At 41.8% G+C, this 15,018-nt stretch overlaps 1 protein-coding gene across 4 annotated transcripts; it reads left to right on the forward strand.

Annotated features, from left to right (window-relative positions):
• The first annotated feature begins 26 nt into the window (after positions 1–26).
• On the forward strand, positions 27–14,490 carry TEPSIN (TEPSIN adaptor related protein complex 4 accessory protein). Of its 4 annotated transcripts, none has more exons than XM_088138372.1 (13): positions 27–191; positions 1,540–1,612; positions 2,179–2,270; positions 2,409–2,502; positions 3,447–3,514; positions 3,629–3,707; positions 5,458–5,523; positions 6,096–6,299; positions 6,872–7,025; positions 7,401–7,514; positions 8,023–8,127; positions 8,615–8,759; positions 9,683–14,490. In XM_088138372.1, the coding sequence occupies exons 1-13, from the start codon at positions 147–149 to the stop codon at positions 10,211–10,213; spliced, it is 1,770 nt and encodes a 589-aa protein (XP_087994498.1). In that variant the 5' UTR covers positions 27–146; the 3' UTR covers positions 10,214–14,490. The 4 variants fall into 4 exon arrangements, with proteins under 4 accessions (XP_087994498.1, XP_007419918.1, XP_025021766.1 ...); XM_007419856.3 differs by having other exon boundaries at positions 8,023–8,101; positions 8,625–8,759; XM_025165998.2 differs by lacking the exon at positions 2,409–2,502 and having other exon boundaries at positions 154–172; positions 8,023–8,101; positions 8,625–8,759.
• Positions 14,491–15,018: the final 528 nt, after the last annotated feature.

Genomic DNA, 15,018 nt, shown 5'->3' on the forward strand with positions numbered 1-15,018 from the left:
CTCGCTGGCGGCCTCTGATGACGACGCGATGGCTCTTTGCTGAAGGACGTGATTGGCTGGACCGGTGTAGAGTCGCCGTTCGATTGGAATACCTGGCGCCCCAGGAGGCGGAGTATTGAAGCGGCTGGCTGGACCCGGAAATCACCATGGCGGCTGTACCGTTGCGAGACCGGTTGAGTTTCTTGACTCGGGTAGCGTGAATATTATGATACTGCGTAGGGGCGGAGGCATATCAATTTACCCTAAATTTCTGCGGTAGGGTGAAGTTCAAGAAGCCAAATGAGATTATGAATTTTTCTAGAGCTATGTTAGATGCCTCGGTTCTTTTGGCAGCTCAATACTTTAGCAGTACAAAGGAGAAAGGAAAACAAAGATGGTTTGTGGACAATCCCATCACTGCAAGGTGTAGATGTGAGGCTTGTATGTTTGCATGCTGCGCTTTTGAAAGACTTCTGTTTATGCCCCTGCCTCCACCCCAACATGCTAGGGGAAAGGCTTGCAGAATCATTCTTCATGGAGATTTGTTTCTTGGTTTCTTTTCAACAACATCAAGCTTTGATTTATTTGTAAATGACAGCATTCAAATATACAATATATTTACTAACACTGAAGTAATGCAGTCTGTGAGGGGCTCTACCGGCAGCATATGTGAATTGGGATTAAAAATATGGACACTGATTGTTCTTCTCCCTAAGAAAATATATCTGCATGACTATCTGGTTCTCATCCCAGCAGCAGTGCTTTATTTTTATAGTTTCTATGCTGTATGTCAGGGACACAGTGATAGTGGCTTACAGAGTTGTGATGCTGCCAGATAACTTAACTGACATAAATGTTTTTGAAGAAGATGGTACAGCCGGTTAAATTATAGCAGCCAGATAGTAAGTCCAGCAAGGCATAAGCCACAAGTGATGAGATCAAAGTTCCACCTAGTTATTTTAGCACTGCTGTCATGACACTTACCTGTAAAAACAAGTGTTACCACCTGTAACTGGTAACTAGGGATAACTTGAAGTGAGATCAGCAATCAGCCAGTGTGCAGGGAACTCACATTGAAGTACGTTAAGTTTGCTCATCTCTAAACTTTGCCTTGAAGTGAAATAATCATTTAAGCATTTGGAAGCAAAGCAGAAGATTATTTTTCTTCCACCTGTATTTGGTGACAGGTCTTATTCCTTTGCTTTTCTTTTGGGCAGAGAAAATGCAGGCTTCATTCTGCAGTTATACCAACTAAAACTGGAAACTTGTAAAACATAAAAGACTTTTTGTACAATCAGGGTGTGCCATATTCTATTACAAAGGATGATTTCACATTAGACTTTAATGCTCTACCTTATTCATGGAATGGTACCAGGGAATAAAAGAGTCTTGATGATATTACCTTTCACTCTTAGCCCACCTGTGTTTTCTCATTGCTATTTCTCTCTTTTTAATTTCTATAGCCTCATTGTGCCATTTATTGTTGATACTAAGAGTTATATATCAGGAAGAATTCAAAATGACTTTTCTTTGTGTGTGTGTGTGTGTTCTTTTTTTCAGCTACCCACTCTAATCAAAGGCACCTCAGATGATGAAGTTCCATGCCCGGGTTATCTGCTTGAAGAGATTGCCAGTATCCTTTGATCTTTAGAATAGTCGGATGATCTGTATATGATCTGTTCATGAGGTTATTGTAGGAATAGCAAAAATGTGTGGCTTTAATAGAGCCTAATACATCTAATGATCTGGATCTAATTTAGTCATTAGTTATTTCTACTGAAATTTGTACTTAATGTGTAAGTGACAGCAGGAATAGTCAGTATGAAAACTAAGACACATAAATATGAACAACATTTACTAAGCTATTCAGTACCTGGAATTTAACTTTCCCTTAGAGCAGCCTTTGTCAGCTTGGCCCAACAAATGATCGCCGCAGTTCCTCAAAGGCCTTTGGCCACACTGGCTGAACACTCTGAGAACTGCAGTTCCAACAGATTGGGAGAGTGGTAGCTACATTTTTTTTCAATTGCATCCCTCCATTTCCCAATTCTATAGCTATATATTGAAAACACATATTTTTAAAAAATCCTATTTTAGCAGCACAAGAAATGTAGGGACAGAAACTGGCACAAAAGTTTGAGTGATGCTTATCTATCAACTCCTTTGTTTTGCTAACTCTTTAACATGACAAACTTCCAGAGATCTCCCATGAATCAACAGGAAGCAGTCACTGTCTTCTTGAATACCTCCTCAATCGTCTTCAGAACAACTCATGCCATATCAAGCTGAAGGTAAAAAGTGGCTTGAAAGAATGTGGCCAAAACCCAGGGCTGTTCTTTGGAGTAGATATCCTTAACTTTAAAACAAAAACAAAGATTTATACTTTTAAATCTATATTCACAATCCCAACTTAGCTTCTGCATTCTTAGGTGCTTAAGATCCTGCTCTATATGTGCACCCATGGCTCGTCACCCTTCCTTCTGCAGCTTAAGAGGAACTCTTCCTTCATTCAGGAAGCCATAGGTAGGTCAGAGATTCCAACGAGAATAACCACATCTTCCTAATAATAGTTATACAATGTTCATACAGCACCTATGTATTCTCAATAAGCTTTATAGCAAATTCGTAAAAACAAAAAGCAGTATCATTAATATTATTGTCATATATTACAAATGGAGAGTTTGACACTGAGAAAGGATTGGTTTACCTAAGGCTATTTAGCAAGTTTGGGTTAGAAAATCACTTCTAGATTCACAGCTCAATTTCTGAGGTTATAATTGTATAACCACCAGGGAATAAGTCCCACTGATCTCAGTAGGGTAGGCATATATGAAGTTATGCTTCTTGACACTACACTAGAAGAAAATGAGAGAATATCATTTTCCCCTCTCCAGATCTTATCATCAGTAGTCCATCAAGAGAATAAAAGAGTCATTGTGCCATCAACTCTAATGCATGTTACCCTGCCAAGAAGTCTGGTCCAATAAAATAAATAAATATTTTGAATTATTTTGAATGTTCAGATACGTTGAAGGTGTTGCTTCTAGTGGACTTTGATACTTGATATCTCTCTCTCTCTTTCTCCGTTTCCTTTGGCATGGGGAAATTGTGGGGAGAGATGGAGTGGCAGCTATTTCTGGGTGTTGTAGTTCCAGCATACATTTGCATGCATATAATCTCTTTTTTGTATTATTCTGCTTCAACATGAAAATCACAAGTGATCTTTATTATAACGCTATTGTGTGATGGTTGGTATTTTTTCTGTTGGGTGCATGTTTCGGTACTAGGATGGTTGATACTGGAACTTGTTGCATAGGATATCTTCCATTGCTGGAAAATGGTGAGGCTCAGCTGCTTTGGTTGATGCAGTTGCTGTTCTTAGGAGTCTAGAAGGAGTGAAACCCGTGCAGGGCATGCAAGGATTCTGCCCCTTTGCTGCTTCACCATCTCTCTCCTCTGCCTTGTAGGGTTCACAGGGCCTCCTGATCCTCTCCATGGCAACAGCTTGTATCAGAAGGTGCGGATGACTGCACAGGTGAGTGACAAGTCCCACTCATGAGATCTGGATGGACTCTCAAAACCTACCTATAGAAGGGCTTTCTGTCTGGCTGTTCATCACATTGCCCTTTGCTTACCTCTCTCCTTTTAGGACCTGGCAGGCACTTTATTTTCAGATGTGTTGTCGCCTCAATTTGTTACTCAGCCACCGAAAGAGGTGCCTTCAGCAGGTAAACTAATATTGCCAAGATAAGACCATAGAACCCCAGTGTAGATTCCCTGTATTATCCTTTCAGTGGAAATATTATTATTTTTTCTTGTTTTTCCCCCTTTCCTTCCATGCTAAGGTAAGCATGATTTCCTAGCCCTGAATAAGAGAGGGAAGAGAATACTGCCTTTGAGAATGGTACTATCCAATTATTTCTGGCCTGGGATTGTTGAACCATCTATTTTGTCTTTTTCAAATATTCTGGAAGAATGCCATGCATTTAGAGCTATATCAGAATTGTAATTCTGTGCCAAATGATTGTAGTCAGGTAAGAATGCTTTCACTCTTAAGGCCATCTAGAACAAAGCCTCAACTGAATTCATAATGAATTCATAATTCATAAATGACCAAATGAGGGAGTTGAAGGGGCACTCATCAAATTTGCGGATGACACCAAGCTGGGGGGAACTGCTAACACTTTGGAAGATAGATTCAAGATTCAGAAGGATCTTGACAGACTTGAGCATTGGGCCCTATCCAGCAAGATGCAGTTCAGTGGAGAGAAAAGGAAAGTCCTGCACTTAGGCAGGAAAAACCAGATGCACAGGTACAGGATAGGCAGTAGTGCCTATGAGAGGGATCTAGGTGTCCTGATGGACCACCAGTTAAGCATGAGTAAGCAGTGTGCTGCAGTTGCCAAAAAAGCCAATGCAGTCCTGGGCTGCATCAACAGAGGGATAGTATCAAGATCAAGGGAAGCGATGATACTGCTCTACACCACACTAGTGAGGCCACATTTGGAATATTGTGTCCAGTTCTGGTTACCATAATACAAAAAAGATGCTGAGGCCCTAGAAAGAGTGCAGAGAAGAGCAACAAAGATGATAAAGGGTCTGGAGGCTAAATCCTATGAAGAATGGCTAAAGGAATTAACAAAGAGAAGACTGAGAGGAGACATGATAGCAGTCTTCCAATACTTCAAGGGCTGCCACAGGGAAGAGGGAGTCAGTTTATTCTCCATAGCACCTGAGAGTAGAACAAGAAGCAATGGGTGGAAGCTCATCAGAGGGAGATCCAACCTGGAAATAAGGAGGAATTTCCTGACAGTGAGAACTATTAAGCAGTGGAACAGCTTGCCTCCTGGAGTTGTGGGTGCTCCATCGCTGGAGATTTTCAAGAAAAGACTGGACTACCATTTGTCTGAGATGGTATGAGGACTCCTGCCTTGGGCAGGGGGTTGGACTAGAAGACCTCCAAGGTCCCTTCTAACCCTATGATTCTATGAGTTGCAGGAATGCCTACTGAGAATAAGAACGGATATGTTCTTTCCATTTCCATGTGGCTTTTGTTGTTAGGATGATGGAAGTGAAATTCATTCTGCTTCTGTGCCTCTCTTTAGCCAGGAAATAAGTCAGTTGCTACAGCCTTGCCCTGACACTGGAAGAGCTTGGCTAGATGCTTTCCAGCAATTTTGTCTTTAGATCCAATAATCTGTTCTAGCAAGTCACATCCCTAAAGTAACACAACATACATTCTGGCTGTATATTTTCTTCTTAAGAGAGAAGGCAGTTCTCAGAACATCTGAGCCTTCTCATCTCAGTGGGCAGTTCATGGCGATTTCTTCCTTACCTGAATGGATAGAATGTAAATGCTGGTAAAGTCATTATCATCTGCCATTGATAAAATAAAGAAAAGCACGTGGGCTGTCTGCAGCAGCACGATGCTGGATTTGGTCTTCTTTTGTAAAGCTCCTTTTATGCCTCTCTTCCTAGGTATGGGAACTAAGTCTAGCCCCCATGGCTCTCTTGAAGGCTTTGGTTTTGAAAAGAACAGCTCTAGTAAGTATTGGGTTCAGGAGCTGAAGGGACATTACTTCTAGGATACCCCCAGGTCTTTGGGCAAGAACCTTCTGCCTGCCTCCTAGCCTTCCGCTTCCTCACCCTTGCTTCCAGAACTTTGCTATTTATCAGACTCAGAACCTTTCCTCTCCTGGTTCCTAGCAGTACCCAGCAGCGCTACTTGGGCTTAAAGCCACTTTGAGCACTAAAGCAAGTCAAGCTGTTCAGAAGAAAGCAATTGAATAAACTGCAAGAGAAGAGATCTAATGATTTCAACTGAAAGCTCTGCAGTTGTGAAGAGGAGAAATTTGTTCTGTTGTGAAGAACAGAGGTTTCAGCAGTTAACGTATGCCAGTGCAGGGATACCAATACAGGATGTTATCTGAAGGCCCTTGTTATTTTGTACTCTGTTTGTGGGCTAGCGCCTCTCTTTTCTGAACAAATGGCTGTAAATTCATGCCCATTAAAGTTATTTCTTGAGTCTGGCATTTTTGTTCCCTAAAATCATTTCCCTAAAGTAACACGGCATACACTGAACCTGTGTAAATGGTTTCCTTTTATTGCTTTTCCAGCGTCCCCTGGCAAAGGTCTGCTGGCTACCATCCAGAAGGCAGCTGAGGTGGTTGCCAATGTTGTGCTCCCTGGTCAGGAACTCACAAGTCTCCCTCAGAGGGAGTTGACAGACAATGTCTATGAGCCAGTGATGGCACCTTCTCCTGGCAAAAGCCCCGTCTTACTCACCAAACCACCACTGGTCCTCGTTCAGAAGATGCGAGGTAGGAGACATCTTCCGTTCAGTATATGTTAAACTGTGTTGTATTGTTGGCTGCTTTTGACAGGAATAAAAGCTGTAGATAATTAAGCGCAGGGAGGGGGGCATGTCACGGGCCATATATATATTCCCCAACTCAGTACTCCTTGGCAGTCCCCAAAGTCCACATCCACACATTTTCCAGTGTTTAGTGGTGCTTTTAAACTATTTTTATGCATTTTGTTAGGGAGGTGGGGGTGATTTTAGCTGTGGTTTTGGATTTTAATTTTTTTAATCCCTTAACTATAGTCATATGTGCCTTGGACCCGGCAATTTTTCCGGCTGGCCCTGCCCACTTTCTGAGTAGCACCCAGCCATCATTCAAAGGAGAGGTGTGGCCCTTTGCCCCTAAAGTGTTTTGCTTATAGGGAATGTCATTGAACATATTTCCTAAGCTCAAACCAACCTTGGGGCACCAGTAAGGTTGACTGCATGTAGATTTTGAGGCCTGGTGGTAGTGATGAACGAATGCCTTTCCTGGTCTTTGAAGAAGGCGTTCAGTCGTATCACACAGTTACTTTCCAAACTTTCTCACAGTGAACCATCAATCTGGGCAAGCAGGAGGCGGGTGGGAGGAGCTGGACACTGGGCTCAACTCCCAGAATTCCTTGCAAGAGAACAGCGACCTGAGCAGAACTTCTGAATCTGACAGCAAGGCAGGCAGTGACAATCACTCCAGTGCTGCTGAAAGGTAAGAGAGAAGCTGGGAGAGCAAATGGCCAGGCCCAGGCCAAGGGGAGGATAGCCAAGAGAGAGCTGGTTTTGGACTTGGACTGGGGAGAGCCAGGTACAGGTCCCCACTTGACTACCAAGCTCACTGGAGAACTTTGGGCTAGTAATTATCTCTCAGCCCAATTCCACACAGGGTGGTGGTGGTGGTGGCGGCGGCAAAATGAAGGGAGACACCCCGTTCCCCACTTGAGTTTCCAGAGGAAAAGCAGTCATTCATTTAATAATTAAGTACATATTCGCAATGTGGAGGTCAGTTGAAAGCAAGGATCTCTTGGGAGGAGGAAGAAGGGAAGGAGAAGAAGCCCCAACATTAATTTCTCCCCATTGCTTTTAGGATGGAAGCTGAAAACCTTAATGACTGCCTTCAAGAAATGAGTCTTGTCAGTAGATTAACCAGAGGCTCCAAAGTCTTCCTGACTTGTGAGGAAACCCAGCACTTCATCAAAGAGTAAGAACCCCACATTCTCTCCATTTCCCAAAGCAGGGCTTGGCCCTGATCCTGTCCATTTCCCCTTTTTCTGCATTACTGAATAGTGCATAGCATCCATATACTTATCCTTACCTTTCAACGACTTTGTAAATTGCTGCTACTTAGTCCTTGTTTTCAGGGCTAAGGCTGAAGCAGAAAATCCCAGTGGTGCCTGTCCCCTGTTTAGTAGAAGTATAATCAATGAGTGACTGCCATCTTTGCACTTCATAATTACTTTCCACCTTGCTCTGCCCTGACTGACTTTCATACGAAGTTGATGAGAGAGGCTTCAACTGAATAGAGTGCGTCTCTTTCTGAAAGCTCTCTGCTGGCTGTGTAAAACTGTCACAAAAATCCCCCTTTTGCATTGCATTGCATTAGGATCTCCAAAGGTGTGGGAGAGAGTGACCGGACTTTTTCCTTGCCTCACAAAATTGCTTCCTTTTCTTCTCTCACTTGTTTGGCCCCATGCTATTCCTCTCCATAGGTGTGGACTGCTGAACTGTGAAGTCGTCTTGGCTTTGCTTAACCGAACTCTGAAGGACCTCAGTGAGTGCATCTGTATGGTGAGGAAACTCCTAGGAAGCTATCTAGGTTGGATCAAATTTATCTTCAGTTTGGTAACCGAGCATCGTTTTCTGAAAGTGCAGCCATTTGCACAGAATCTGGGGACTCTTGCAGCTGTCTCCTTTAGTGCTGATGGCCAGGGTAGGATTTCTTTCTTACCAGTGTAGGTAGATGTGGAGCAACAGCTGTCTGGGCTTATTCATTTTTAGAGCAACCTGTTAAGGAGAGGCTCAGACTTGCGTTCCTCATAGTGAGCCTCTTAGTACTTTCACAACAGGTGGCAGCACCTGTCTGACCTCAGCTGATTTCAGAAAATTTAAGCAACTAAGCCAATCTCAAAATTCAATACTTGGCTGGCACTAAGGCTTGCAGGCTAGACTGAAGTTAAAAGAAAAAAATCTCAGAAGGCAGCAGTGACCCCTCCCTTCTTTTTGCTAAGAAAACATTGTGACTGAATAGATTTGGAACATATCGACCATTTGTCTCCCTAACTATGTGCTTTTTTCCCCCACCCTTCCACAGAGGGCAATGTGTGCCATCTCTTCCCTTATGTGTTCTGACTTGCTCTCCCATGATCATATATTTGCCGTTACCCAGCAACACCTGCAGGAGCTTAGTGAAGGGAGCCCAGGGTGCGTAGCCAACAAAGCAACGAAGGTAATCCTGTTTCTGAAATGTCTGCTTTCTAGAACCCAGATCATCTAGTAAAGGCTGTCTGTGCCTTGTACACTGGCATTATATGGCATTTCTGCATACTGAATAGGCCTGTGTGGGTTGGCATATAGTGTATGATTGGGTATGTACCTTTGTTTTGACGCTGCGGCTTTTATTTTCAGTGGGTAAGGGACAGAATAGAAAGCCAGTTTGGTCTAGGCACTGGACCGGGAGCAGAGAAACCTGAGTTCTAGTCTTGCCTTAGGCACAGAAGCCATCTGGATGACCTTGGACCAGTCCCTCTCTCTCTGCCCTAGGAAGAAGGCAAGGGCAAACCACTTCTGAAAATATTGCCAAGAAAATAGCAGGGACTTGCTCATCTAGCCACCTGGAATCAAGGTCGACTTGAAAGCAATAAAACAAACAAAAACCCTGAGTATCTCCCATCTCTGTATATTTAATGCACTCTAGGAGACTTTGCTTTGGAGGAGCATGCATCCTAGAGATAGTTTCGGTCCTATAGCTAATCATATTAGCTTTAATAGAAGCAATAGCATTGGCTGCAAATGATTCAGAGTTTCAGAAACCCTAAGAGACTAGGGCATCATAGACAGTGCTTGCCCCCTCAGTTAGTAAAATGAGAGCATCCAGAACTGCATCTTTGTTGCAGCTAAATAGGAATGGATCTCACAGTCCCTGGATGGGAATCCACTGATATATGCACTTTCTAAGCTAGATGCTCAAATTGAAAATAAAATAATGTAGACCATAATGAGTGAAAACAAATCCAGTGTGCGAAAGTGTCTGTATGAGCTCCTTGAGTGTTGTTGCCTTCTTATGTTTTAGGAGGAATCTCTTCTTCCCTACTGCCCTTGTTCTTCTCGTTCTTGGCATATTCTTTTTTTCTCTTCTATCCCACTTAACAGATACTGCGTCAATTTGAAGCCCTCTGCCGAAGCCATTCCACTTCCAAGAATCCACCCCTGGTTGCTGCCTCCTGTTTCTCTGCCAAGACCTCACTGGAACATACTGATGACCTGCTGATAAATACAGCGCCTTTCTCAGAAGACACTGTCCTGAAGCCCATTAACCTGTCACTGCAGCCCTCCCAAGCACCCAAGCTCATCACGAGTAACACGTCCCTATCGACAGGACAGATGCCAGAATCTCTGTCCTGCGGCCAACTGGATATGCTGCCACCTGGTCTCAGCCAGCAGAGGGCAGAAGGCAGACTGCCAGACTCTGACCCCCAAGAAGATAGGCCCCCAAGGGGTGATCCAGATGGCACTGTTTCTTTATTCGCTGGCATGGAACTGGTCGCACCTTCAAGCATGGCACTAGCAGCAGCTGTGCAGGATTGTGTTTCTCCCGTGCCACGGACAGCATCTTGCCCTGGGAATGCCAGGGACGGTGAGGACAACCGACAGCTCTCTGCTTTTCCCTTCCTTCATGTATAGCAGTGCCCCGTTGCAATTTAGTTGTAAGGAAAGTAAGTGAGCAACAAATCAAGTATCTTTCTAGCTTTTTTCATCCTGGAATAGAGTGGGGAGGTGGGTCTTCCTATACGTTAAGTATCTGTTCTAGTTAGAGCCTGCTGAACTGTAGTTTGTCTGATCTTGCCAGGAATTTTGTTACTTTTAGTCTTGACAGATCATGAAGGTCTCAGGATGGGAAAGGCTGGCTTCTTGTTAGTCTGTTCTGAAAAAGGGTTGATATTCCCCATTAATTTATATTCTTACTGAATCATCTGTGAGCATGAGAGAGAAGACTTGAATCCTCACCGCGTCTCTTAAATGGATTATTTCTTATTGAATGCCAGCATAAAGACAATAACAACATGATATGTTCTCATTAAGGTACAATATAACTGGTTCTTATAACAGAAATATTACTTTCATTATTAAAACTGAGTTCCATTTTATATTATTTGTTCCTATAGATTATATTATTCAGACTGCATCACCCCTTGTCTCACTGCTTTCCCTTTGACAGAGTCAGCTGCTCACTTGCGCAATTGATGAACCCCATCCATTGGCAGCACATGATTACTGATGTCCCCGTGAAAAGGAGGAACCCTAAAGGAGATGTTAAGGCTGTCAAAATTCTTAAAACTAAAAAAAAAATTAAATGAATTGGAAATGAATTGGAGGAGTTTGCCCATTCCCTACCGTTTTCTGTTCCTTGTTCGTCTCACCACATGTGGCTAGGGTGTAGAATAAAATAAAATGGGGGCAGAGGAGTCCCACTTTTATGAAGCTGCTCTAGAATTCATTGCAGTTCCAGCAACTAAACAAGGGAACAACTTTTGTCAATACTGTCATCCTTGCTTAGGCAACATGGCTAACTGAGGACAATTAGTTAATTCCTTCTAACCCTCACCCTATTGGCTAGGGTTAGAGTGTTCACATGACATGCTAACCCCCTTGCCTAAATCAGAATAAGTGTCATGCAGAAAGGGCCATTGTAACTTGAAATTCTGAATATAACAAATAGAGAAGAAAGTCTAAAAGAATAAAGGTCACTGACTATGCTAGTGAGAGTTTCTCCCCATTCAAGGAAGAAAAGCTAATTATGGTCCACATGAAACCTCTGTGGTCCTTTAACATCCTTGCAGGTAGCTTATCTGGGTGACTTTCTGAACTTTATGATCCCACTGCTACTTGAAACAGAGCTAACACTTACAATGAAGCCCTGCTTTGCGTCCAACCTTCCTTTGTCTCCCCTAACCTCTCACGCTGCAAACAGGAGGGCTATAGTAAAGCTGCCGTCAGAAGCTTAGGTGGAACTTTCAACACTCAGATCAACAGAAGATTATAAATGGTATTATGTGTATCTATATCCAGAATTGATTTCATCTTGTAGCCCACAGACTCCTCTAAAACTTTGACCTAAGAAGTAAAAGCTCCTTTTTGGGCAGGAATTCCAGACACAGGACTCACAAACACCAAGATATCTGTTGTCCCCCAAACAGCATTGACAGCCTTCCAAAACTGTGTTACTATATGACATTGCAAGACAGCACACAAGACTTAAAGGGTTCCTGGTCGTTGCTTTGGCGATTATTCAAAATATGTTTTTAAAAATACAGTACAGGTAGTCCTCATTTAATGACAATAGGGACTGGGAAATTGGTTGTTAAGTGGGGCAGTTGTTAAGTCACCACGTGACCTGACCCGATTTTACGACCATTTTTACAATGGCCATAAAGTGAATCACCGCAGTTGTTAAGCAAATCACATGGTAGTTAAGCAAATCCAGCTTCTCTGATGGACATTTTGCCAGAATTCGCTGAACAACCACATGATTCACTTAACAACCACGTGATTTGCTTAATGACCGCAGTGATTCACTTTATGACTGTCATAAAAGGTCACAAATCACGATCACATAATTGGGGATGCGACGGTTTGCAATGGTCATGTGAGTGCAGGTCTTAAAGCACTTTTTTTGAGGCAGTCTAATGATGGTTCAAAGTTGTTAAAGCGAGAACTACCTGTACTCTACTAAATAAATTATGCTTCTACTCTTATAAGTCTTGCATTCATTTCTTATCTATGTGTTCTTAAATTAAAAAATAGAACATTGGGAATCTTGCCACAGGTCTGATACAAGGTGATACAAACTGATTGTCTAATATCTGATATTCTGTTGGATTCAAATGTGTTTGGTTAGTGTTGAAGAAATATTCTTGGCATTTTCACACTGCTTATTTGTACATTACAGTACAGGACTGAGCTCAGTCTCTGAAATGTGATGGTTGCTCTGCTGAGTTATACAATCCCTACATACACTATCTGCAGAAACAGCCAACACTACTGAGACTGTTTTTCATAGAGAGTTTTTCCTAGATCAGCACCCCTACGGATATGATGGACTACAGCTCCCATCATTCATCACCAAGCACTTCCATGTTGAGGCTGATGGGAGTTGTAATCCCAATAAATTGAATGAGTGCCAACTGGGGTAGCTGGTAAAGAACAATGGTAACTGTTAATGCTAAAATTCTTACTCATCCATATTCAGAATGGTTCTATTGGCTTCATAGGACCCAGGTCAAGTATTTTCTTCTGACCATTTATAGCAGGGCACAGTACTGCAAGAGAGAATAGTAATATGGTTGTTGGTTGATGTGTCTACAATAAATAGGTGCCCATGACTCTGAGGCAGCTGACCTTCATATAGAAAATTATGTTATGACAGTTTTGCCTGCTGTATCAAGGAATTAATTCCCCAGCAACTGTCATTAGCTATTTGAGAAAAAAACAGTGGCTTTCTGAGAACAGGTTCTGTAGCTGTGGTGTTGCTATGGAAGTGGATTTTCAGTGGCTGTGCAATCTGCCTAGACACATTTGTTGTCTGAAATCAAGGCCCTTGGACTTCAATTCATGCCAGAAACGAACTAGTCTCTATTTTTCAAAACAGTCTAGTCTACACAGAGGCCAGTATTATACTTATCTGCTCTCTTAAATGGTTACTGGACAAAACAAAGTTAAGATTCAGAGTTTTGTTCATAGCTGAAAAGCATTTCAGAACATAGTATGTTTTGGATCTCTCTCTGTGATTCAGTGACATGGTCAATCTGGTAATAAATCACATAAAATAAGAGTATTTCTGAGATGTTCAGCGATCCATGTGTACCTTTGGGCAGTAACACACACGTAGTTTGCCTGGCTTCAAGAATTGCTGTATTACATGGGATGTTTATTTTAAGCCAGAAGCAATGCAGTTTTTATCAAGCAAGCAAGCCTGAAACTAAGTTGCATTACACTGAGGAAGATTTGTTTCTTTTTACCCGCATGTTTTTTAAAAGCATACTTTTTCCTCTTTGAGGAAATCTTATTTATTGTGCTTGTATATTGTGGAATGTAAATGACTCATGACAGTCTGACTTGAGTTCTCAGGAGGTGAACAAGTCCTGCAAACAGATCTTCCCATTCCTGCTGCAGCACTGTGATTGGGGGATGTTTATCCTACTGGTGACATGCAGATCAGAAAAGACAGCAAAGCTGAGAAATCCATCAATTATTTTGCTCATAATCTGCTGCATGTATAACATTAGGAATGGTGATCTAATACTTTAGTTCCCCTTACTCCCAATCAAGCATTCAAACTATTTATTGCAGAAGGAATTTGCATTACCTACAATTGTGAAATGGCAGTGTGTTCAGCTAATTATTTTTTATTTTGCAAATTGGCCAGGATATCTTAGCAGCATCTAAAATTCCTGAATTATTATTAGTACTGAAATATGCTTTAGATAATACTAAATCTTCAATATTTTTTAAAAAACAAAAGATATTACTAAGGAGAAGTCTGAAATAAGGAATTGTATTATCTTAGCAATCAATAGCAGAGGGTCTTAAAATATTAAGTGAATCCCTTTTGATCTTAAGATCAACAAAATATTCTTTTTCATGTTTACTGGTCTCCACAGTGTTTTAAAAAGGTCTGGTTATTAATTTCATTACATTGGAAGTGTAAAGTGAATGGACATTTATTCATGTAATATGGGCCTGCTCTATTAATTTTGTTTCATTTAATATCTGTTAGATATTTATTTAGATATTAAAACTACATGAAAAACTATGGATTTACTTAACAAAGATCAGTTTGAGAAGATAGAGCTACCCAATTTAGTCTTGGATGACAGATATTTTCTGCTTATGAGATAGCTCTTATAATCAAAATATATGTTTGTTATTTTGCGTGTCTAGGTTTAACTATTTAAGATTAAATTATATTTCTTGTACGTAATATAATATGTTTTGGTTTTTTCTTTTTTAGTGTTTGCTGTCTTTTTTCTTTTTGCTATAACACTCATTTGGATTTTGCAACCCAAATCTGGTAGCCTCACATCATGCAAACTCAGCTTTACTGTGGCTGGTGTGGGTCTTCCGGGCTGTGTGCCCGTGTTCTGGAAGTTTTGTTTCCTAACGTTTCGCCAGCATCTGTGACCGGCATCTTCAGAGGGCAGGAGCACAGACAGGAGCAGTTCTCTCTGTGCCCAGGACACAAAAACAAAACTTCCAGAACACGGCCACACAGCCCGGAAGACCCACACCAGCCATCATATTCCGGCCGTGAAAGCCTTCGACAATACATCAGATTTACTACGGTGCAAAGTAACCCAGCATAGATCTGATGAAAATTGCAAAACAGTTAATTTGTCTGTATCAGAATCCTATCTTTTTAGGGTGTTTTTTGTTTTTTGTTGGTCTGCTGTTTCTCCCTTTTTCCCCCTACAGCTACTTCCTCTTGAGAG

The sequence above is a fragment of the Python bivittatus genome, unplaced genomic scaffold (assembly GCF_059951505.1).
Source record: "Python bivittatus isolate LINGU-HERP-01145 unplaced genomic scaffold, Pbiv_v1 ctg000220_np1212, whole genome shotgun sequence".
Classification (NCBI taxonomy): domain Eukaryota; kingdom Metazoa; phylum Chordata; class Lepidosauria; order Squamata; family Pythonidae; genus Python; species Python bivittatus.